This window comes from Hyaena hyaena, unplaced genomic scaffold (assembly GCF_003009895.1).
Source record: "Hyaena hyaena isolate Hyena2069 unplaced genomic scaffold, ASM300989v1 scaffold_1508, whole genome shotgun sequence".
Classification (NCBI taxonomy): Eukaryota; Metazoa; Chordata; class Mammalia; order Carnivora; family Hyaenidae; genus Hyaena; species Hyaena hyaena.
The window spans coordinates 189,054-213,560 of NW_024082142.1; the positions used below are offsets into that span (position 1 = coordinate 189,054).

At 40.1% G+C, this 24,507-nt stretch overlaps 1 protein-coding gene across 2 annotated transcripts in view; it reads left to right on the forward strand.

Moving 5' to 3' along the window:
- FAM120C (family with sequence similarity 120C) overlaps positions 1-4,925 on the forward strand; it is a 127,076-nt gene extending 122,151 nt beyond the window's left edge. The window contains exon 16 of one of the 2 annotated variants that reach the window (XM_039223924.1): positions 60-4,925. In XM_039223924.1, coding sequence (XP_039079855.1) covers positions 60-314 — 255 coding nt within the window. In that variant the 3' untranslated portion in view covers positions 315-4,925. The remainder of the gene's footprint in view (positions 1-59) is intronic. The other variant, XM_039223925.1, reaches the window with a different exon arrangement.
- The last annotated feature ends 19,582 nt before the right edge of the window (positions 4,926-24,507 follow it).

The following is a 24,507-nucleotide window of genomic DNA, read 5'->3' on the forward strand; positions in this document are numbered from 1 at the left end:
TGGGAACTGTCAGACAGTCTGAGATTATCATTTCCAATGACTATGTCTGTTTTTGACAGAGCACTTCAGATGGAGTTTCTAAATCCCTGGAGCCTCATCAGGGTCGGTCCCACTCACAGGTAAATGGAAACAATGGCACATTGATCAAGGAAGAGAAGAGTGATCATCATCTTCCAGCTCCATCACAGTGTGCCTTATCCAGAGACAGCAACGTGTGTACTAATGGTAACCGCTACTTCCCCGCAAAGAATGGGGAGAAGAGCCGCTTACGAGAGCAAAAGCTAGGAACTGTGGCACAACAGAAGGAGGAATAATGAGCAGAAGATGGCTTCAGCAGATCAGGAAGAGAGGAAAACCTATACTTTTCTGATTGTGGGCCCAAGTTAGAGGAAGACATAGATGCTTACCCTAGATTTATCCAAGATTTTGTTGGAACATCCTATCGTATTCATCTCTTCCCTTTCCCTGTCTTTTTCTGGACCTCCAGACTTCATGGTCTGCTTCTGGGGAAGCTCTGGTCAAAGATGAATGGCAACAGGACTAGGTCCTATTCTCAAGTAGAATATGTAATGCCAGTATTCTCTTTGCCTCCCCTGGGAGTGTAGTAAGGCAGTGTCTGTCAGAAATCTGGTATCATCGTGCAAGGCCATATAGAAAAGTTCCAGCTTTGGTTTTCTGAGTCTTCATCAAATTACTCATTTACAAAACTCGTGGGATGGTAGGGACTGCTGTCTGTGGCTTCCTACCTTGCTTTTTTCTCTTTGAAGTAGTGAGACCTAGGTATATAATCAGTATCTGCCTTCCTCTCATTCTTTCCCACCATTCACCTAACCCAGGATTTTGTACCACCACCTCTAACCGTGGCCTGACAATCAGATAGGTAAATGTTTTCAGGGAAGTGAAATAGTATTGGTTATTTTATTTTATCTTAGTTTTTATTTTATTTTATTTTATACACTTTAAATACAAAAACTACCAATGGCCTTTGTACTGGGGGATTCAAGTGAGTCGGAAAAGTACGGGCAGATTTTTCCTGCCTCTGAACTAATGCATTGTTTGTAAAATAGAAGATGTGGTGCAGTTCACCCACTCCCTCCTGCCCACACCCTGAAAGGGTGGGAATCAATGTAATGAAACTGAGTACGAAAGGGAACTCAAAAGATGGTGTGTGCATGTATGTGTGCGTGTATGTGTGTGTGTTTGGGTATGGGTGTGTGGGTGGATGTATATATGAATGTGTGTATCTATATGCATACACATACACTTTATATAAAGAGACAGATCTATTTATCTATACATATTTTATATATATATAAATATGTGTGTGTGTGTGTGTGCGTGCGTGCACACATACCTACATACATGGTGATGTCCCAGAGGATTTGCTGAATTTCCCAGAAATGCCTCCACTGCTATGGAGTAGTGGGTTTCAAAAGACCACATTTTAAATCCTTACTGAGTCACAGCCCATCGGTTATGAGAAGATGGGCTTCTCTAAAGCAGACAAAAAGTACTTTCCAGAGATTGCCTGTTCAGAACAACAAATAGTTGGGTTGTCACAAGTTTAATCTTGAACAGAGTCCTCACATCCCATATAGTGAACAAGAATGTTGGAATGGGGTGGGGAAGATTTGGGCATTTCCTTCTGCTAGAGCAGCCTAGTTCAGAGAAAGGGGATGGGAGGTGATTACCAGGGCTTGCAGCCAATTTGGAGGAAATCTCATTTGGAGCTCCTGGGTCAAACCGGCCTCAGGCTAGAATTGATTGCCTTGAATCCCTGAAGGAGAGATGACTAGCATTGGAAAGATGGGGTAGGGAAGTGTGAGGAAATTGCCGCTTTGGTTTTACATGCCTAGATTGTTTTATTTGTTCATTGACATTTTGACTACTGGATCTTTTCATTTGCTTTACAAGGAAGACTTCAGAGGACCCTGGCCCAAGCCTTTAGGGGTATTTTGCAAAGGTTCCCAGCCCCTGATGAGGCCAGAATCTGCCCAGAACAAAAAAGCTGTTCTTCCTTGCCAGAGATACTCTTGAGACAACCTTGCATTTCCCATTTCCCTCCTCAGCAGCTTAAGTATGAGGGATGGGAACATGGTTTACAACAGATTAGCATTGTGTCTTCATTCAGGAATTGAGGCTTCCAGCTTCACACATCTCCTTTTGGGCTTTGTGATACTCTTGCCCAAGAAGTACCATTTCTACAGGAATTCAACTGACTAGACTTCTAGCAGGGTTTCTCTCTCTTTTTGAAAAACCCCATGCACCTTAACCCACAGTAAGTCCTTGGTGATTTTTTTCCAGACATCCAAAAGGCTGTTTGCTTACTGCCCACTTACAATGAGCACATCATGAGAGCTTGAAAACAGTCTCAGACTGTTTAATCTTAGTCTAGCCCAGCTTAAGAGAACCTACAACTTATAGGGGGGAGGGAGCCCTAGAATGCCTCTCCCCCTGCCCAGACACTTCTTACATAAACCAAAGCAAGATGACAAGAGTGCACACCTAGCAAGATATAACCAGGAACAAAGTGTACAAAAGCCTCCTCTTTGGAATATGCTCCTTTAATTTGGTCCCCCCTCTTCTCTTGGACCAGCCCAGTCTTTCACAAAATCTTGAAGGGTATGATTTCTATGTCCAGCAAGAGAGGGATTTGATAGTGAACTTAGACAGCTTGGAAATTTCTCTCTGGAACTACAGAGGGAGGGATCCTTTGAAGCTCTCAAAATAACCAGAATTACTGAGCTGAGTTAAATTAAATATGTAGACTCCATCTTCTAATAGGAAGTACTTGGAGTTATATGGAAAGGTATTTTCTTCAGTTGCTGTTTCTGTGCATCTTGAATCTATTCAACACAATAAAGTGACAGTATTGTTAACTCTCACAGCCTTAAGAAAATTTCTTATTTTATAGGCTTTCACTGTGAGAAGTAAAATTGCTGCTTTGACAGGGATGATTCCAGTTTGCCAAAAGGCTTGCTTTTCTCCCTTCCACACACCTCTGCTTTCTCCTAGCCTGGCCCAGGGCAAAGTAAGTGGCTCACTTCCAACCTTGATTTTTATTTGGATTCAGCATTTTGGGTTTGGAAGGTCTTAATAAGGAACCATAAAGGGCCATATTCCTGTATTTTAATTTATCTACCAAAATCTATAGTTTTGAAGCCAGAAAGGCTAAGGTTCATTACTGGAAGATGAACTTTTTCTTCCCTGAGGACAAATTGGGGAAGGTGGGTCTGTTCTCTGCTGTGAGTACCACTTGAAGAGACTGTCATCCTTTACTTGAGGTTCCACTTCTGACTATGATGTGTGTGCCTCTCTCAAACAAAGTCATATAGGAACCCCCAGAAATGACCCCTTGACCTTGTAGGGCCACAAGCAAAAGCACCCTGGTTGTATATAGCCACTGACTCCCAAGAACTTGGCAGTTCTTGATTTCTGCTGGCCTATCTTGGAGTCAGCCTAAAACTCCCACCCTTATTCAGTGGCCAGTCTGGCCTGAACCAGACCTGACAAACTTTCGCTCACTTGCATCATTTTCATTCTGAGTCAGGAGGACCTCGGGTCAACTTTAAAGCCCAAGAAATGACACTTGCTTTGGCCAGTGACATTTAATTTTTGTCTCCATCTTTATTTTCTGGCATCATTGGCCAAATCACATGAACTTTTTTTGATCACTGAGAAAAACAGCCAGACAAGGCATTAGGGAGGGTGGTTAAGGTGGGGGGGGCGGGGAAGGAATGCTTACATAGGGTAGGAAGAATGTGGAAGTAACTGTTTGGTTATAGTGATCCAGTCCATTGGAACCTTAGAAGGCTCTTGTGGGCATGTCAGTGCTACCCTTTCAGTCTCTAAGACGTCCCCCCCTCTCTAAAATGACAATACAAGTAGACCACAGTTTAAAGTAGCTAGTATAATTCTGCTAAGGTTTAATCATTATACTTGTTCACTCCCTAATGCATATTTCCTAAATATGCTTGGGGTTTGGGGGCAGGGGTTAGGTTTTCACTGTTCCATTGTAAGTCACTCTCTATTTTTCTCCCTCTTGTGACTTTGGCATCTTTAATTTTACTTTCCATTTTCTTTCCCTTGGCTTACTGCAGTAGTCTGCTGGGGCAGGTAGAGCTCAGTGCACTTCCCTTATAACTGCTAATTACCCTCAATATTGTCAGAGGTTATTTTGATGTTCTAAGAAGATAACTTCATTTTTTTTACAAAATCATCTCTTCCTAGTTAAAAGCAAAATAAAATACCCCCTGTGCTAGGGTGCCCATTTCAGCTTTTGACATTGACCTCATACGTTTTAGATGCTCTTTTGTCTGTGTTGGTAGTAACTAATGACTAGTGAATTTTCATGTAAATGAAGCAAATTAAATATTTCACATTTTATTAATCTCTCATAACCCTGCCAAATCTGATGACTTCATTTTAGTTACTTCTCAGAAAACACCTCCCCTCCTTTTATTTTATTCTATTCTCTTCTAATTTTAGAATAACATACTAGGTTAAAGAAACTTTAACTGCAAGGAGTCAATGATTTTTAGTGCTCTCTGATAAATGATGTTATTGACAAAAGTAAATTCTTTCATTGTTTTTTCCTGTGTTAATATCTCTTCTCCTGTGCTCTTGACAGTGTGTTTAGTAGATGGATGATATGTATTTCTCTTTCCCATTCCCAGATTCCAAATTCCCTGCCTTTTTGGCCCACCTCACCACAAAAGCTCCATAGTTTATTAATGTAAGTTTGAATGGATGCTTCTTAGGGGAAACTGCAGGAGTTTCTGGAAGTGTTTCAGAAAGGAATGAAAATCTCTCAGGAGTTGTTCTGTGATGGAAATTGGTCTGTTGTTCTGTTTATGCTGATGGAAAGAAACTTACAGTGTTTAATAAAAGTCTATTCTTTTAGTAAAAAAAAAACTGTGAAATAATTTTGGGTGTGTGCAGTTTACTTTCTTCCCCCATTTCTGGATCCCTTTTCTGCAAGTGGGGGATATGCTTGTCTCAATTCAGAAGTGTTACACAGAGAGTTAGGAGCCTACTTGTAATTGAAGAGAGCAGGCAAGGGAGCCAGTATAAGAATCGTATAAAGGAAGGGCATATATAGCTTCCAGCTTAACTTCTTTATTTGGATATTCTAAAGGTACTTTTGACGTGACATTTCCCAAACTGAACACATCCTCTCTTCTGAAGCCTGCTCTTCTCCATGAGTGACGCTACCTTCTACTCAATTGTCTGAATCACAAACCAACCTGGGAGTTATCTTAGCCCCATTTCTGAAAGCCAACTCATGATAAGATCTGTTGGTAACAGTCAGCCATCTTTCTGTTTCTCACATCTATCTCTCTCTCTTTTGTCCCAGCAGCTGTGATTCAGTTCAGAACTCTTCATGTCTCACCTGAATTATTGCAGTTGCTCCCCAGCCTTAATCCTAACCAGGCTATATTTAAGCAACATTTTGTGTTTTAGTGTATGTACCTTTCCCCAGTGAGAGGGCCTGTACTTTTTTTCAGGTTCTTAAAGAAGGCTATGTCTCAGAGCGCCTGGTGGCTCAGTTGGTTAAGTGTCCGACTTCCGCTCAGGTCATGATCTCATGGTTCGTGAGTTTAAGCCCCACGTCAGGCTCTGTGCTGACAGCTCAGAGCCTGGAGCCTGCTTCAGATTCTGTCTCCCTCTCTCTCTCCCCCACCCCCACTTGGGTTCTGTCTCTCTCAAAAATAATCTTAATTTTTTTTAAATAACAGAAAAAAGAAGGCTATGACTCGAGACATGAAGAACCACCACTTTGATCCACCATGTGTACAGCTTCCAGAGTAATCTGTCCTTCTAACATGCTGTACCCCTGCTTCCATTGTCCCTTCGTGATCTGGCCCCTGACCAATTCTCTAGCCTCATTTCCTACAACCCCCAACCCACTTCAGCAACACTAAAGTGCATCCCGTACAGCTGTTAATATCCATTTCTTCTCATTTGCTTGTACCATTGCCTAGAATGCCTCTCTCCCCTCATCTCTGCTGCATTCTCAACTCTCCCCCAAGATTCAGTTCATATCCTTGTGATTCTTTTCCTGATCCCTGACTAGGGATCCCCGTACAGATTCATCACACCCAATCCCATTAGTACTTTGCTGTGTCTCTGCCCCTTGATTAAACTTGACCATCTCTGTCTTCTTGGCACCTACCAGCCAGCATGCACTTAGTAAATGTTTGTCAACTAAACCAAGGACAGCTAAAACACCTTTGAAAATATTCCCTGGTATAAAGCGGATTGTAGACTTCCGAAGCAGGATATGTTGATGGCAAAAACACACACACAAAAGATTGAATATGAAGGTTCAGCACTGATTGGTATTCATTTAAATGTGTGATGGGGCTATGGAAAAAAAAACAACAAAACAAACCTGAGCTCTGAGTTAACTTTGAGCAATAGAGAGATGCTTGGAGCAGAGTCTGAAGCCAGGACTCAGGGGCATTCTTCTTACCTTACTGCTTCCATGGAGTGACAGTAGGTGGGCTTGGCCTCCCTCACTACTCTGTGCCTTGTGTGTACAGACTAAAAAAGGAAGCAGCCGAGTCTAAAGGTGAGCATTAGAGGCTTACTGAAGCTTATAAACATCTTACCCTTAAATGAAAACTCTATTATTTGTAACATATTTTGTTTTATATTGCATTCATTATGGGTATAGATGACTTTTCCTAGCCTTTGATCTTTGGGTGTTAGGACTCAGAAATTAATAGTAGGAAATCTTCACCATTTGGCTTTTAAAAGTTACTATTTATTGGGGCACCTGGGTGGCTCAGTTGGTTAAGTGCCCGGCTTCAGCTCAGGTCATGATCTCACGGTTCGTGGGTTCAAGCCCCGCATTGGGCTCTGTGCTGTCATCTCAGAGCCTGGAGCGTCCCTCTCTTTCTGCCACCCCCCGCCCCCCCAGCTCACATTCTGTCTCTCTCTCTCTTTCAAAAACAATAAAAAAAATTTTTAAAAACTTTTAAGTTACCATTTCTTGAGGACCTATTGAGTACCAGGTGTAGTCCTAGGCTCTTGTATATTATTTATACTCCTCAAGCCACTCTGCAAAGTAAGTACTATCCCCACTTTGTACATAGGCAGACAGATTCAGTGGTGGCCTGGTTTGATCGTACACAGCTAAGGGGCAATAAAACCAGGGTTCTAAGTCTAAGTTTGTTTTGACTAAGTAGGTAACTTTGTTTTGGCCTGCCCAGCATTCCTTCTTTCTAGCAGTTAAACCCAGTCCTTCCCTTTGGGATAGTGCTTCTCCCTGTCTTGGGGTAGAGGTGGGTTGATGGTCAGTCATGTGGCTTTCCCTTCCCCAGTGGGATATGATCTAAGCAGGACTAGTTGTGCTTTTTCATGGTTTTCATTCAAAGAATGAAAATGTATCTTCTAAAATCACAAGCATTAGGAATAATGTGAGCCTAGAACATTGCCTTCTATTTACATCTACAACTAGTCTTTTGCGTGTGAGAAATATGAGAATTCTGTGGTCATTTATTAGGAACAGATTACAGAAAGTGACCTATGCCCGAGAGAACCTTAGGCAGGTTGTTTAACACATTTGTATACCTTCTCATTTCATTATTCAGTCCTTTTACATTAATACTCTAACTCTAGAAAAGGGGAGTGTTATAGTCAGGATAAGCTAGGTTTTTCTGCAATAACCCCAAAATCTCAATAACATCACAGAGGCATACGTCCTGCTCATATATTTCCAGCATGCATTGGCAAGGGAACTCTTCATCTACAGCCACTTGGGAACTCGGACTCACAAGTCCCATTACTGGGTCAGGGCTTCCCCTGTGACCATGTGACCAAAATGCATACTGACTCTTAGAGCTTAAAATGGCATACATCAGTTCTCTCTTTTCATTGCCCCAAGCAAGTCACATGTTTGCACCTACTTTCATAGAAGTTGTGAAGTACAATTCTACTATGTGCCTGGAACAAGGGAGAGGTAAGTTTGGTGAATTGCAATAAAAGCACCACAGAGAGAAATGACCCATTTCTGGGCAGAACTGATTCATCACGTTTTGGCTGGTTGCTATTATCTAACCACTTGAGTCATTATACCTAAAATTTGGAATGAACTAGTGAAGCATTCATTCTCATTCCAGTGTCCTAGGGATTCTCTGCATGTGGCTGAAGTGAATATAATCTGTTGGTAACACAAGCATTTGAGCTTTGCTCCCCTAGCCCACCTTGTGGGGGTGGTTGTGAGGATTAAGTGACATAGTGTATGTAAAGTGCCTGGCATATAATATAGCCTTGATAAATGTTAGCTATCATTGTGGGTTTGCAGGGAGATGGTAATAGATGAAGACTTTATGCTTCCAAGTCCTGACTTCCTCATAACACATTCCTTCCTAGCCTGTAATTGGGTGCCAGTCCTTCCCATTTGAATGTGGCTGCTTCCCAGGTGACCACTGTGCTCCCAGTCACCATGTCCAGGGTGTTCATTCAGGCCTCATCTCACTGAGGACTTCTATAGTAATTGACACTGAAACAGAACCTGTTTCCTAAAACTCTGACTTCCCTAACATCTCTTTCTTTGGTAACTACTTTGAAAAAAATCATGTAACATTTGATAAACACAAAAGGCTATATATACATAACATACACTATGAGATTAGATAATAAAATGAACACTCATGAGCCCACTGCCCAACCTAAGAACTATTCCATCTCCCTATCTTCCCCAGAGGTAACTGGTATCTCGAGGTTCTTTTTCATCCCCTTGTTTTTTCTTTTTTTTTTTTTTTAAGTTTACTTATTTTGAGAGAGGCAGAAACAGCATGAGTTGGGGAGGGGCAGGGAGAGAGGGAGAGAGAGAGAATATCAAGCAGGCCCTGCACTGTCAGTGCAGAGCCTGATGTGGGGCTCGAACTTATGAAACATCAAGATCGTGAGCTGAGCCAAAACCAAGAGTCGCATGCTTAACCCACTGAGCCACCCAAGAACTCCCTTTGTTTTGTTTTCAAATATGTTTGTTGAATAAACAATTATCTCTGAACAATATACTGTTAGGTTTTACTTGCTTTTTAATTTTATAAAAATGTAGGGGTACCTGGATGGCTCAGTCAGTTAAGCGTCCAACTCTCGGTTCCAGCTCAGCTCATGATCTTGAGGTTTCATGAGTTTGGACCCCACGTTGGCCTCTGCACTAGCAGTGCGCAGCTTGCTTGGGATTCTCTCTCTCCCTTCCCCTTCCCTATTCACATGCTTTCTCCCCTCCTCCTTAATAAACTTAAAAATGTAATTACCATGTAGTCTTCTACAACTTCCTTTGCTCACTCAACTTGATTTCTCTGACTCAGACATGTCCAATAGTTGTATTGAATTTGTTTTCACTTCTATATAGTATTCCACTGTATGGATACACCACAATTTATCTATTCATTCTCTGTCCAGTGGAAATATGGTTTCCATTAATGTTGCTGTAAATACTTTTGCACATGTCTCCTACTGGGACCTAAGGCATGCAAATGTTCACCTTTATAAGATAATGAGAAAGATATTATTTTTTGTGGAAAAAAATATTCAAAATGTAGTATTAAGTAGGAATAACAATATCTACCTTGTCTGCCTTACAGATAGTTGTGAGAATAAAACAAGCTAGCAGATGTGAAAATATTCAGCACATTAAGAAGACATACTGGTTTGGGGGCGCCTGGATGGCTCAGTCGGTTGAGCAACTGACTTTGGCTCGGGTCGTGATCTCACTGTTCGTGGGGTTGAGCCCCATGTCGGGTTCTATGCTGACAGCTAGCTCAGAGCCTGGAGCCTGTCTTTGGATTCTGTGATTCCCTCTCTCTCTGACCCTCCCCTGCTCACATTCTGTCTCTCTCTCAAAAATAAATAAAACATTAAAAAAAAAAAGACATACTGGTTTAGAGTCCAAGTTCAAACTCCTAAAAGTTGACACATATGCATACTAGCCTAGGACCAGAAGGACCAAGACTATTCATTGTCAATTTAAAGTATTTCTAGAATTTTCTGATAAAAAGGCTAGATTATTGGATACCTGACTGGCACCCTTTCCTTGGTTTATCTAGTAATAACACCTCAGTTTTCCAAGGATATAATACCTCTGTTCCATTTTTGGAAGTTTCCTTAACCACACTGTTCTCCCCATCCCATCCAGCTCAGTGGGGTTTGTTAACTTTGTTGTCATAGATTTGTTTTGTTTGTTTGCTTGTTCTTTAAAGACTCCTTTTACTTCTGGTAAATCCAGCATGATAAATTGATTCCCAAAATGGCCACAATTGTTCACAACTTCCTGTATCTACACCTTCTACAGCTCCTCGCTTTAACAGATGGCATCTGTTTCTCCACCCTTCAAATCTGGATTAATGTTTTGTTTTGGCCAATAGACTGTTGCAGAAGTGATAATTGTGCCAGTTCCAAGCCTGGGCCTCAAGAAGGCTTGCATGCTTCTGCTCACTCTCTTGAACCTCTGGAACTACCATGTGAACAAGCCTAGGCTAGCCTTCTGGAGGGTGAGACCCAGTTGTCCAGCTATATCAGACAAGACCACCCTCGACCTGTCAACCCCCAGCCAACCCACCAACAGACCACAGGTACAAGAGCCCAGCCAAGATCAGCCAAACCTGGTCCCGAACAGCAGAGCTACGTAGCCAACACATAAATAGTTTGGTTTCAAGCCACTGAGTTTTGGGATGGTTTATTATGCAGCAGTTACTAATTCACATATCCAGCAATACGATAAAAATTATGTTTTATGCAGGATCAAGTTGTTCTGGTAATAGGAGGGCCCTTCAGAATATTTAGTCTTCTATACTGCCTCTCTACTTCATTTCCTTCTTTAGCCTGTCTCTTAAGATTAGCATTTCTCAGAGGTGCCTGGGTGGCTCAGTCAATTAAGCATCCGACTTTGGCTCAGGTCATAATCTCACAGCTCGTGGGTTTGATACCTGCATTGGGCTCTGTGCTGAGAGCTCAGAGCCTGGAGCCTGCTTCAGACTCTGTGTTTCTGTCTCTCTCTGCCCAATCCCACTTGTGCTCTCTCTCGTTCAAAAATAAATAAACATTAAAAAAAATTTTAAAGGTCAGCATTTCTCAGAGTTTCTGCTCTCAGCCATCTTCTCACTATTCTTTCTCCTTGGTGAGATTCATCCCATCCCATGGTCTCAACTCTTACCTTTATATAGATGACTCCCAAATCTACCTCTAACTGAACTCTACTGAGGAGATGCAGAGTTCAAATGGTCTGCTGGACAAGTCCATATAGTACTCTCCCAGAAAAAGCATAACTCAATATGTTTAAATGTGAAGTCTTGCTACCACTCCTCTGTTGTTTCCTATATCTCCTATCTCCAGCTTGATTCCTCTATCTCTGGTTAATAGCACCCAGGCCAAAAACATGATCCTGAACTCTCCTTATCCAATATGTCCAATCCTACTGTAGTATCTTATATCTGTCCCTTCCTCTCCATCTTCATAGCCCCCTCCCACACTTCCTATTTCTTCTCCCTCTTCACCTCTTTTTTTTTCTTGCTATCAAAATTTGATCATTGGTCCAGAAATATTATTGTCACTTGGAGACCACAGAAATATTAATGTCACTTGGGGACCTATTAGAACTGCATAATAGGGGGGCCTAGGTGGCTCAGGCAGTTTGAGTCATGATCTTGCTATTCATGAGTTCAAGCCCAGTGTTAGGCATTGGGCTCTGTGCTGATAGCTCAGAGCCTGGAGCCTGTTTTGGATTCTGTGTCTCCCTCTCTCTCTCTGTCCCTCCCCCACTCACACTCTATCTCTCTCTTGAAAATAAGTAAACATTTAAAAAGGAGGGATGCCTGGGTGGCTCGGTCAGTTAAGTGTCCAACTTCAGCTCAGGTCATGATCTCACAGATTGTGAGTTTGAGCCCGGCATCAGACTCCGCACTGTTAGCTTGAGTCTACAGCCTGCTTCATATTCTATGTCTCCCTGTCTCTCTGCCCCTCCTCTGCTCATCCTCTGTCTCTCTCTCAAAAATAAATAAACATTAAAAAAAAAAGAACTGCAGAATATTGGACCTCACATCAGAGCTACCCAATTAGAATCTGCATTTTAGGGGCACCTAGGTGGCTCAGTCTGTTGAGCATCCAGCTTTGGCTTAGGTCATGATCTCACAGTTGGTGAGTTCGAGTCCCACATCAGGCTCTGTGCTGACAGCTCAATGCTTGGAGCCTGCTTCAGATTCTGTATGTGTCTCTCTCTCTGCCCACCCCCCGCTTGTGCTCTGTCTCTCTGTCTCAAAAATAAATAAACATTAAAAATAAAATTAGAATCTGCATTTTAACAAGATCCCTAGGTGATTCATATGCATATTAGGGTACAATAAACAACGCCCTAGTTGAGTTTCAATCTGTATAGGTATAGGTCCTCACCAATTTATAACCTATGCACCATAGTAGTGGCACTCAAGCCTAGCTGAATACCTAAGAAGTCTTCAGTTTTCTGTTTACCTTTTCATGATTTAATCTTAAAAGAATATAACATTTATTAGTTGTTTTTTCAATGCAGAATTACAAAGAAACTAAAATTGACCTATGCACTGACAAGTCCAAATGACATTTCTTTTTTAAAAAAAGGAAAATTTAGGGGCACCTGGCTGGCTCAGTCGGTTAAGCGTCAGACTTCAGCTCAGGTCATGACCTCACAGTTCGTGGGTTCAAGCTGGAACCGTGTCAGGGCCTGTGCTGACAGCTCAGAGCCTGGAGCCTGCTTCGGATTCTGTGTCTCCCTCTCTCTGCTCCTCTCCTGCTCACGTTCTGTTTCTCTCTGTCTCAAAAATAAAAAAACATTTAAAAAAAGGAAAAATTACCTAAAGTTAATTAAAACAATACATATGTGCAAAGTGAAGGCTGAAAAACATCTAGCACCACATCAATTGCAACCCCTCTCCTCAAATACAGCCATTCTTAATCAGAATTAACCTTCCAGGAAGTAATTAAGCATATACCTGCATATAAATGTTTATTCTTTTGTTTAAAAAGTATAAATTACTCCCTATTAGTCTTCATGATTTTTTATGAGGTATGGGAGGGGCAGAGAGAGGGGGCGACACAGAATCTGAAGCAGGCTCCAGTCTCTGAGCTGTCAGCACAGAGCACAACGTGGGACTCAAACTCACAAACTGAGAGATCATGTCAGACACTTAACCCACTGAGCCACCCAGGCACTGTTAAAGCCTGGAGTTTTAAATGTCAGCAGTCTTGGCTGGGATACGCCCTGGAGGGCATTGCCCTGCTCGTGGACAGAAGGCAGGCAAACAATCTGCAGACATACAGCATGGAAAAAGAGATCTGAAGAGCACGGGGGGCACATAGTGGGGAGGTTATTTGCTCATGTTGGAGCACATCCCATACAGACAGCATTTATAAGAGATCCCTCCAGGAACACAGGAACTGGCCAGCACCATTCCTCTCCCTTACTCCTTAGTATAAGCACGGAGCCTCTGCAGGAACCATTGCAGTGCCAACACTTACTACCTAACTTGCTTACGCTAAACCCCACCACCCCACACTCCAATGGAACTGCCCTTCTCAGGCACACTTGCCTCAGTCCCAGCATGGTGGGCCTCCTCCATGAGAAGACAGGCCCAACTATTGCTCACACCATGTCTTCTAACACAGGAGTCTACTGGAACCTCAGTTCCTACAGTGGTGGCAACAAATCTCATTTCACAAATAGACCAGAGCACACCTAGTTAAAAGACACAACATTCAGGCCAGGGACCAAACCCTGCCCACAACAAACAGAACTTCCACAGAGGACTTGTCTGAAGGATAAAGTGACCAGGGCACAACAGCAAAGTACATGCAGCATACATTGGAGACACTTCTGGAAGTGCCAGGTCCTGGGGAACAGGTTATACCACAGGGCAGGGCACTACAGGACTTCTTATTGATAAGGTCACTACCCTAAAGAACAAGAGATATAGATGACTTTCCTAACACACAGAATCAGGCACATAGACTTAGACAAAATGAAAACACAGAGAAATTTATCTCAAATGAAATAACAGGACAGAGATCTAAGTAAAACAGATATAGGTAACATGCCTGATAGAAGTAATGGTCATGAGGACTCAGTGGACATGAGAAAAGAGTGGAAGACATCAGTAAGGCCCTTAACACAGAGATAAGGAATAACATAGCAGTGATAAAGGGCCCAATAAACCAAATGAAAAGCAAGATTGATGTAATGAACAGCAGGATGGAAGAAGCAGAGGAATGAATTACTGATGTTGAAGACAGAATAATGGAAATTAATCAAGTTGAACAAAAGAAAAATTGAGTTGTGCAGTATGAGAATAGACTTAGGTAACTGAGTGACTCTACCAAATATAATAACATTTGTATTATAGGAATCCCCAGAGAAGAGAGACAGAAAGGGAGGCATAAAATTTATTTAAGGAAATAATAGCTGAAAATTTCCCTAATCTGGGGAAAGAAACAGATATCCAGATCCAGGAGGCACAGAGAACCCCCATCAAAATCAACAAAAGCAGATCCATCCCAATATATATTGTAATTAAATTTGTAAAATATAGTGACAAAGAAAAAAAAAAAATAAAAGCAGTAAGACAAAAGAAGACTGTTACATATAAGGAAAATTCCATAAAGCTAGCAGGGGATTTTTCAGCAGAAATTTTGCAAGCCAGAAGAGAGTGGAATGATAGGTTCAAGGTGCTGAATGGGAAAAATCTGCAGCCAAGAATACTTTATGCAGCAAGGCTATTATTCAGAATAAAAGGAGAGATAAAGAGTTTCCCAGACAAATAAAAACTAAAGGAGTTCATGACCAAAAAACCAGCTCTATAAGAAATATTAAAGTGTGCTCTTTGGATGGAAAAGAGATATCAAAAGTGACACTTCAAAGGTAGGAAACAAAAGCAGTAAAAATTAATAATTCTATTAAAAAAAACAGTCCAGAAACTCACAAAATAAAAAGATGTAAAATATAAAACATGCAGAGGAGAGGAGTAACAATGGGTTCAAACCTAAATGATCATCAACTTAATATAGGCTGGTATACACAGAAGAGACTATACACAAACTTAATGGTAACCACATGTCAAAAACTACTAATAAATATGCAAAGAATAAAGATAAATAAATCCAAATATATAAATAAAATCAGCAAACCATGAAAGAGAAAGACAAGAAAGGATCAGAGAAAATCTTCAAAAACAATCATAAAACAAATAATAAAATGACAATAAATACAGATCTATCAATAATTACTTTGAATGTAAATGGGTTAAATACTCTAATCAAAAGACACAGGGGAAAAGAATGGATTTAAAAACAAAAGACCTGGGGCACCTGGGTGACTCAATTGGTTAAGCATCTGACTCTTGATTTCAGCTCAGGTCATGATCTCACAGTCATGAGACTGAGCCCCAGGTCAGGCTCTGTGTTGACAGTGTGGAGCCTACTTGGGATTCTCTCTCTCCTTCCCTCTGCCCCTCCCCCACTTGTGTGCTCGCTCGATCTCTCTCTCTCTCTCTCTCTGTCTCGATAAATACATAAACATTTAAAAATAAAATAGGGGCACCTGGGTGGCTCAGTCAGTTAAGCATCCGACTTCAGCTCAGGTCATGATCTTGCAGTTTGTGAGTTCGAGCCCTGCGTCGGGCTTTGTGCTGACAGCTCAGAACCTGGAGCCTCCTTCAGATTCTGTGTCTCCCCCTCTTTCTGCCCCTCCCATGCTCATGCTCTGTTTCTCTGTGTCTCTCAATAGTAAATTAAAAAACATTTAAAATAAATAAAATAAAATAATTTAAAAAACAAGACCCATCTATATGTGTCTACAAAATACTTTAGACCTAAAGACACCTACAGATTGAAAGTGAAGGGAGGGAGAAACATCTATCATGCAAATTCAAAAGAAAGCTAGGATATCAATACTTACATTGGACAAAAAAGACATTAAAACAAAGACTATAACAAGAGACAAAGGACACACATAAAGATAAAGGGGTCAGGGGCACCTGAGTGGCTGAGTCTGTTGAGTGTCCAACTTCGGCTCAGATCGTGATCTGATCAGATGGTGATGGTTCATAGGTTTGAGCCCCGCGACTGGCTTTGCGCTGACAGAGCGGAGCCTGTTTCAGATTCTCAGTCTCCCTCTCTCTCTGCCCCTCCCCACTCAAAAATAAATAAACATTAAAGATTATTTTAAAAAATAAATGGGTCAACCCAACAAGAAGATATAACAATTACAAATATTTATGCAACCAACATAGGAGCACCCAAATACATAAAACATAAAATAACTCATCAATAATAATACAGTAACACTAGGGGACTTTAATATTCCCACTTACATCAATGGATAGATCATCTCAACAGAAAGTTAACAAGGAAACAATGGCTTTGAATGACACACAGGAACAGATGGATTTAACATATATTCAGAACATTCCATTCAAGAACAGCAAAATACACATTCTTTTCAAGTGCACATGGAACATTCAAGAGAATAGATTACATATTAGCCCACAAAACAAGACTTAACAATTTCAATACGGTCAAAGTCATACCATGCATCTTTTTTTTACCACAATGCTATGAAACTAGAAATCAACCACAAGAAAAAATCTGGAAAGACCACAAATAATGGAGGTTAAATAACATGCTACTAAAAAATGAATCACTCAACTATGGAATCAAAGAGGAAATTTGAAAATATGAAAACAAATGAAAAAGAAAATACAATGGTCTAAAACCTTTGGGATCCAGGAAGGAGGTTCCAAGACAGAAGTTTAAAGTAACATAGACCTCCCTCTGGAGGTAAGAAAAATCCCAAATAAACAATCTAAACTTACACCTAAAAGGAGCTAGAAATACTACAAGAAACCCTAAAACCAGGAGAAGGAAGGAAATAATAATGATCAAAGCAGAAATAAATGATATAGAAAGTAAAAAACAATAGAGCTGATCAATGAAATCAGGAGGTGGTTCTTTGAAAAAATCATAAAATTAATAAACCTCTAGCCAGACTTATCAAGAAAAAAAGAGAAGGGAATCAATAAAAATCACAAATGAGAAAGGAGAAATAAGAACCAACACCACAGTTATACAATCATAAGAGAATATTATGAAAAACTATATGCCAACATATTGGACAACCTAGAAAAAATGGACAAGTTCCTAGAAGCATATAAGTTACCAAAACTGGAACAAGAATAGAAAACTTGAACAGACCTATAACCAGCAAAGAAATTGAATCAGTCATTTAAAAATGCTCTCAAAAAATAAAATCCCGGGGCTCCTGGGTGGCTTAGTCGGTTAAGCGTCCGACTTTCGCTTAGGTCATGATCTCGCGGTTCATGGGTTCGAGCCCCGCGTCGGGCTCTGTGCTGACTGCCAGCTCGGAGCCTGGAGCCTGTTTCAGAGTCTGTGACTCCCTCTCTCTCTGACCCTCTCCTGTTCACGCTGTCTCTCTCTCTCCTAGAAATAAAAAAAAAAACTATTATAAAAAAATATAATAATAAAATAAAATCCCAGGACCAGATGGCTTCACAGGAGAATTCTACCAACCATTTAATTTTTTTAAAATGTTTTATTTATTTCTAGGAGAGAGAGAGAGAGAGACAGCGTGAGCAGGGGAGGGTCAGAGAGCGAGGGAGTCACAGACTGAAACAGACTCCAGGCTCTGAGCTGGCAGTCAGCACAGAGCCCAACGTGGGGCTCGAACCCACGAACCGCGAGATCATGACCTAAGCGAAAGTCGGACGCTCAACCGACTAAGCCACCCAGGCGCCCCTCTACCAACCATTTAAAAAAGAGTTAATACCTATTCTTCTTAAACTATTCCTCAAAAAAATTGAAATGGAGGAAAACTTCCAAATTCATTATTTGAAGCCAGCATTACCCTGGTACCAAAACCAGATAAAGACACCAGTAGAAAAGAGAACTATAGGCCAGCATTTCTGACAAACATAGACGCAAAAGTTCTCAACAAAAAACTAGCAAGCCAAATCCAACAATATACTAAAAAATAATTTACCACAATCACCTGTGCTTTATTCCTAGGTTGCAAGGGTGGCTCCATATTTTTTTTAAGTTTATTTATTTTGAGAAAGAGAGAGCAAGTGCAAGTGGGGGAGCGACAGAGAGAGGGAGAGAGAGAAAATCCCAAGCAGGCTCTGCACTCTCAGCACATAGCCTGACATGTAGCTCAAACTCACAAACCATGAGATCATTACTTGAACCGAAATCAGGAGTTGGATGCTTAACTGTCTGAGTCACCCAGGTGCCTCTGTCTTGACATTCATAATTATTTTGTCTTTGAACTTGTGTCTTGTAATTGTAGTACAGTGTGACAATGGACTATACACATGAGCAGTAGAGATACAGTGGATGGCAATGTGCACAGCACATGGGCCTGGTAGGTTGTGTGCTGAGCAGTTGGTCAGGCTGCCTTGCATGCACAAGCATATCTAGGGCAGTCTGGGGCACCACGCAGCCCAGAGGAGAGACATTGGGCCAGTGACAATGGTGGCAGCAGTAGCAGAAGCAGCAGTGGTGGTGGAGAGACCATACGCGTAAAGATGGCTTTCTGCATAGAGGCAGTGATGGGAACTGTGGTGGGAGGCAATCTTGCCCTTCTGTCAGCACAGCCTGTCCCTGAAGCATCTGCACAGATATTAACTCTGGCTTGAGCTCTGGGACAGGAACTGCTGGTGCCCGGGCTGTAAACTTGGTCAGTAAACTGTTACAAAATAAAAGTGTACCAATGTATATTGCAGTAAAGTACATCGGGGGTTTTTTAGAATTCCTTGAAGAGTTTAGAATCTCTGCTTTTGAAAACTGCTGCAATATTGCATAGAAAATAACCACAGGCATAAAAATGGAAATGAAATTTAAAGATCATCACATTAGACACATTTGACAAAAGCATCTGATAAGCCAATTATCACTGTAATTGAAAGATACAGTGGTAGAATACATAAACAGGCATTTTGAATTATAACTAAATTGTCAAACCATTTTCCATTTCTTGTATGACCCTGTCTTAGTCTGTTTAGGCTTCTATAGCAAAACTTTATTTCTGGAGGCTAGGAAATCCAAGATCAAGGGTTTGGCAGATTCAGTGTCTGATGAAATCCCATTTTCTGGTTCATATTGATGGCCACCTTATTGCTGTATGGTGGAAAGGGTGAAGGAGCTCTTTGGGGTCTCTTTTCTAAGAATACTAATCTCATTCGTGAGGGCTCTTCCCTCAAGACCTAATCACTTATTAAAGACACCACCTCCTAATACTATCACATTGAGTGTTAGGATTTTAACATATTACTCTGGAACAAGTATTCATTCTATAGCAGACCTCCAAAATGTCAGAGGAAACATCAAATGCCATTGTATAAATTTATATTTAAAATTAGATTCAGACTTCCACAAAAGTGCTTTGTATGAAGAGTTATAGTTTTTTAGAAAAATTGTTCCACGAGAATCATCAGCTCTAGATGTATTAATATTTGTATTTTGAAATAACTTATCAGAAATCCATCCCGATGATGTCACAGCCTACAAAAAAAAAGTCCCAGTAACAGTTGCAACAACACAAAGCCCGCTTTCAAAATGAAAAGTTATCAAATACTATTTGCAATATTGGAAATGATGGTGCTTTCCATTATATTGGTTGAAAATAAAATCGCTAATTCTAAAAAAAAATGAATAGACAACAATAAAACAGCATAATTAAACATATAACAACAGAGAACAAAATGATGGTTGCCAGAGGGGAGACGGATGGAGGGATAGGCAAAATGGGTATAGAGGAATAGAAGATACAGGCTTCCAGTTATAGAATGAATAAGTCATGGTAATAAAGGCACACCATAGGGAATATAGTCAATGATTCTGTAATAGTGTTGTATGGCAACAGATGGGAGATCCACTTGTGGTGAGCATAGCAAAATGTACAGAGAAGCTGAATCACTGTGTTGTACACCTGAAACTAATGTAACGTTGTGTATAAACTATACTCAAATTAAAAAAATTTTATAAAAAGAAAATGAAGTTCCTAAAAATATAAATTTTGATGACTAAATAATTGAATTTGCAGAAAAGCAAGCCAGGAAAAAATTCTTTTTAAAAGTTTTTATTTAAATTCCAGTTAGTTAACATACAGTGTAATATTAGTTTCAGGTGTACTATTCAACAATTCCATACATCACTAGTGCTCATCACAACAAGTGCACTCCTTAATCCCCATCACCTACTTCAGCCATCCCCCCCCCCCCCCCCACCTTCCTTCTGGTAACCATCAGTTTATTTTCTATAGTTAAAAGTCTGTTTCTTGGTTTGCTCTCACTCTCTCTCTCTCTCTTTTTTTTTTTACTCTTTGCTCCTTTGTTTTGTTTTTTAAATTCCACATATGAGTGAAATCATATGGTATTTGTCTTTCTCTAACTTATTTCACTTAGCATAATACACCCCAGCTGCATCAATGTCATTGCAAAAGTCAAGATTTCATTCATTTTTGTGGCTAATAATCCAGTGTGTGTGTGTGTGTGTGTGTGTGTACCCATTTTCAGTCAATAGACATTTTGGCTATTTGGCTACTGTAGAGAATGCGGTTATAAACATCAGGGTTCATCTATCCCTTTGGATTCGCGTATTTGTAACCTTTGAGTAAATACCTAATAGTGTGATTGCTGAATTGTAGGGTAGTTCTATTTTTAACATTTTGAGGAACCTCCATACTGTTTTCTAGAGTGGCTGCACCAGTTTGCATTCCCACCAACAGTGCAAGAGAGTTCCCCTTTCTCCACATCTTGGCCAACACTTGTTTTTTGTGTTGCTGATTCTGACAGGTATGAAATTTTATCTTGATTTGCATTTCCCTGATGGTGAGTGATGTTGATCATCTTTTCATGTCTTTGTTGGCCATCTGTATATCTTCTTTGGAAAAATATCTATTCATGTCTTCTGCCTATTTCTTCATTGAATTATTCATTTTTGGGGTGTTGAATTTTATAAATTCTTTATATATTTTGGATACTAACCCCTTATCAGATATGTCATTGGCAAATATGTTCTCCCATTCTGTAGGTTGCTTTTTACTTTTGTTAATTGTTTCCTTCACAGTGCAGAAGTATTTTGTTTTGAAGTAGTCCCAATAGTTTATTCTGCATTTATTTCCCTTACCTCAAGGGACATATCTAGAAAGAATTTGCTATGGCTGATATCAAAGAAGTTACTGCCTGTGTTCTCTTCTAGGATTTTTATGGTTTCAAGGTCTCACAAACAGGTCTTTAATCCATTTTGAATTTATTTTTGTGTATGGTATAAGAAAGTGGTCCAGTTTCCCCGACACCTTTTGTTGAAAAGACATTCCTTTTCACTTTGGGTATTCTTATCCTGCTTTGTTGAATCATAATTGACCATATAGCTGTGGGTTCATTGCTGGGTTTTCTATTCTCTTCCACTGATCTATGTGTTATTTTTGTGCCAGTACCATACTGTATTGATTACTATAGCTTTTAATATAACTTGAAGTCCAGAAATATGATGCCTCCAGCTTTGATTTTCATTTTCAAGATTGTTTTGTCTATTCAGGGTCTTTAGTGGTTCCACACAAATTTTAGGATTGTTTGTTCTAGTTCTCTGAAAAAAATGCTATTGGTATTTTGATTGTATTATATGTGTGGATTGCTTTGGTTAATATTGATGTGATCATGGAATGTCTTTCTACTTGTGTCATCTTCAATTTCTTTCGTTAGTGTTCTATAGTTTTCAAAGTACAGGTCTTCCATCTCTTTGGTTATTATTATTATTATTATTATTTGGAATGGATTTGTTTTCTTAATTTCTCTTTCTGCTTCTTCACTATGGTGTGTAGAAATGCAACAGGTTTATGTACATTGATTTTGTATTCTACAACTTTACTAAATTTGTTTATCTTCAATTTCTTTCATCAGTGTTCTACAGTTTTCAGAGTCCAGGTCTTCCATTTCTTTGGTTATTATTATTATTATCTTATTTTTTGTGCAATTGTAAATGGAATTGTTTTCTTAATTTCTCTTTCTGCTTCATTATTGGTGTGTAGAAATCCAGTAGGTTTCTGTACATTGATTGTTTTTTAATCCTACAACTTTATTGAATTTGTTCCCTCTGAACCTACTTTGTTGAGGGCTTTTATCATTAATGGATGTTGTACTTTGTCAAATGCTTTATATGCATCTATTGCAATATCATATGATTCTTATCCTTTCTCTTATTGATGTGAAGAATGTTAAGACAGTGACAGTAGAGCATTAAACCAAGCCTGAAGCCATTTCTTGGAGCAGAGTTCCACACAAGTGACACATTCTTAAAGTAAGCCCTGGAGGAGTGGGTTGGTGTTCTTAGCTACCCAGTTTGGAACCCAAGTGACGATCCTGCTAGTTTTTATTCCAAGTGAGTGTAAACTCTATTTTTGCTTCTGTGATTCAAATTACGCAAAGAATGGTTGATTACCTTTCCCCCCTTACATTGATTTTAGAAACACCAGTTGCTATTAAATCTATACTAGTGGAATAATGGAGTGGTTGAAGAACCTAGGCTCTGAACCTGTATTGCCAGAAACCCCAGCTTGGATACATACTAGCTATATGACCTTGAGCAAGTGATTTAAAGTCTTTGTGCAGGCATATCTCATTTTATTGCACTTTGCTTTATTATGCTTTGCAGATAGTAGGGTTTTGTTTTGTTTGCTTGTTTTTTGCTTTTGTTTTTGTTTTTGTCTTTTTTTACAAATTGAAAGTTTTTAGCAACCCTGCATCAAGCAAATCTATTTACATCTTTTTTCCAACATCACTTACTTACTGTGTCACATTTTGGTAATTCTTATAATACTTCAAACTTTTTCATTATTATTACATTTGTTATGGTGATCTCTTATTAGTGATCTTTGATGTTACTATTTTCATTATTTTGGGGCACCATGAACTGTGCCCATATAAGGCAGGAAATTTAATTAATAAATATTATGTGTTCTATTTGCTCCACCCTCTATCCATTCCCTCTCATCTCACACATGCCTTCCTATTCCCTGAGACACAACAATATTGATATTAGGGTAGTTAATCACCTACAATGTCCTCCAAGTGTAGAAGTGAAAGGAAGAGTTACAGGTCTTTCACTTCAAATCAAAAACTAAAAATGATTCGGCTTAGTGAGGAAGACATGTTAAAAGCTGAGAGAGGCCAGGGGCACCTGGGTGGCTCAATTGGTTAAGCATCTGACTTTGGCTCAGGTCATGATCTCATAGTTCGTGAGTTCAAGCCCTGCATCAGGCTTTGTGCTGACAGCTCAGATCCTGGAGCTTGCTTCAGATTCTGTGTCTCCCTCTCTCTCTCTCTGCCCCTCTCTCACTCATTTTCTTTCTCTCTCTCTCTCTCAAAAATAATAAATAAACGGGGCGCCTGGGTGGCTTAGTCGGTTAAGCGTCCAACTTTCGCTTAGGTCATGATCTTGCGGTTCGTTGGTTCGAGCCCCGCGTCGGGCTCTGTGCTGACTGCCAGCTCGGAGCCTGGAGCCTGTTTCAGTCTGTGACTCCCTCTCTCTCTGACCCTCCCCTGCTCACGTTGTCTCTCTCTCTCTCTCCTAGAAATAAATAAAACATTAAAAAAATAAAAATAATAATAAAAAATAAACATTAAAAAGAAAATCCTTAAAAAAAAAAACAAAAAAAAGGTGAGAGAGGCCAAAAGCTAGGCCTCTAGCACCAAACAGTCAAGTTGTGAATGCAAAGGAAAAGTTTTTGAAGGAAATTATAAGTGCTACTCCAGTGGACACACAAATGATAAGAAAGCTAAACAGCCTTTTTGGTGATATGGAGTTTAGTGGTCTGGATAGAAGGTCAAACCAGCTACAACATTCCCTTAGGCCAAAGCCTAATCCAGAGCAAGGCCCTAGCTCTCCTCAATTGTGTGAAGGCTGAGAAAGGTGAGAAAGCTGCAGAAGAAAAGTTGGAGGCTTGCAGATGTCAGTTCATGATATTTAAGGAAAGAAGCCATCTCTATAACATAAAAGAGCAAGGTGAAGCAGCAGGTGCTGATGTAGAAGCTGCAGCAAGTTATCTAGAAAATCTAGCTAAGATAGTTCATGAAGGAGGCTACACTAAACAACAGATTTACAATGTAGACAAAATGGTCTTCTAGTGGAAGAAGATGCCCTATAGGACTTTCATAGCTAGAGAGGAGAAATCAATACCTGGTTTCAATGCTTCAAAGGACAGACTGACTCTTGCTAGGGGCAAATGCAGCTGGTGACTTTAAGCTGAAGCCAATGCTCATCTACCATTCTTAAAATCCTAGGGCCCTTAATGTGGTGCCTGGCTGGTGCATTCAGTAGAGCATGTGACGCTTGATCTCAGAGTCATGAGTTTTAGCCCCACATTGGGCATAGAGTTTACTTACAAAAATAATTATGCTAAATCTATGCTTTCTGTGCTCTATAAATGGAACAAAGCCTGTATGACAACACATCTGT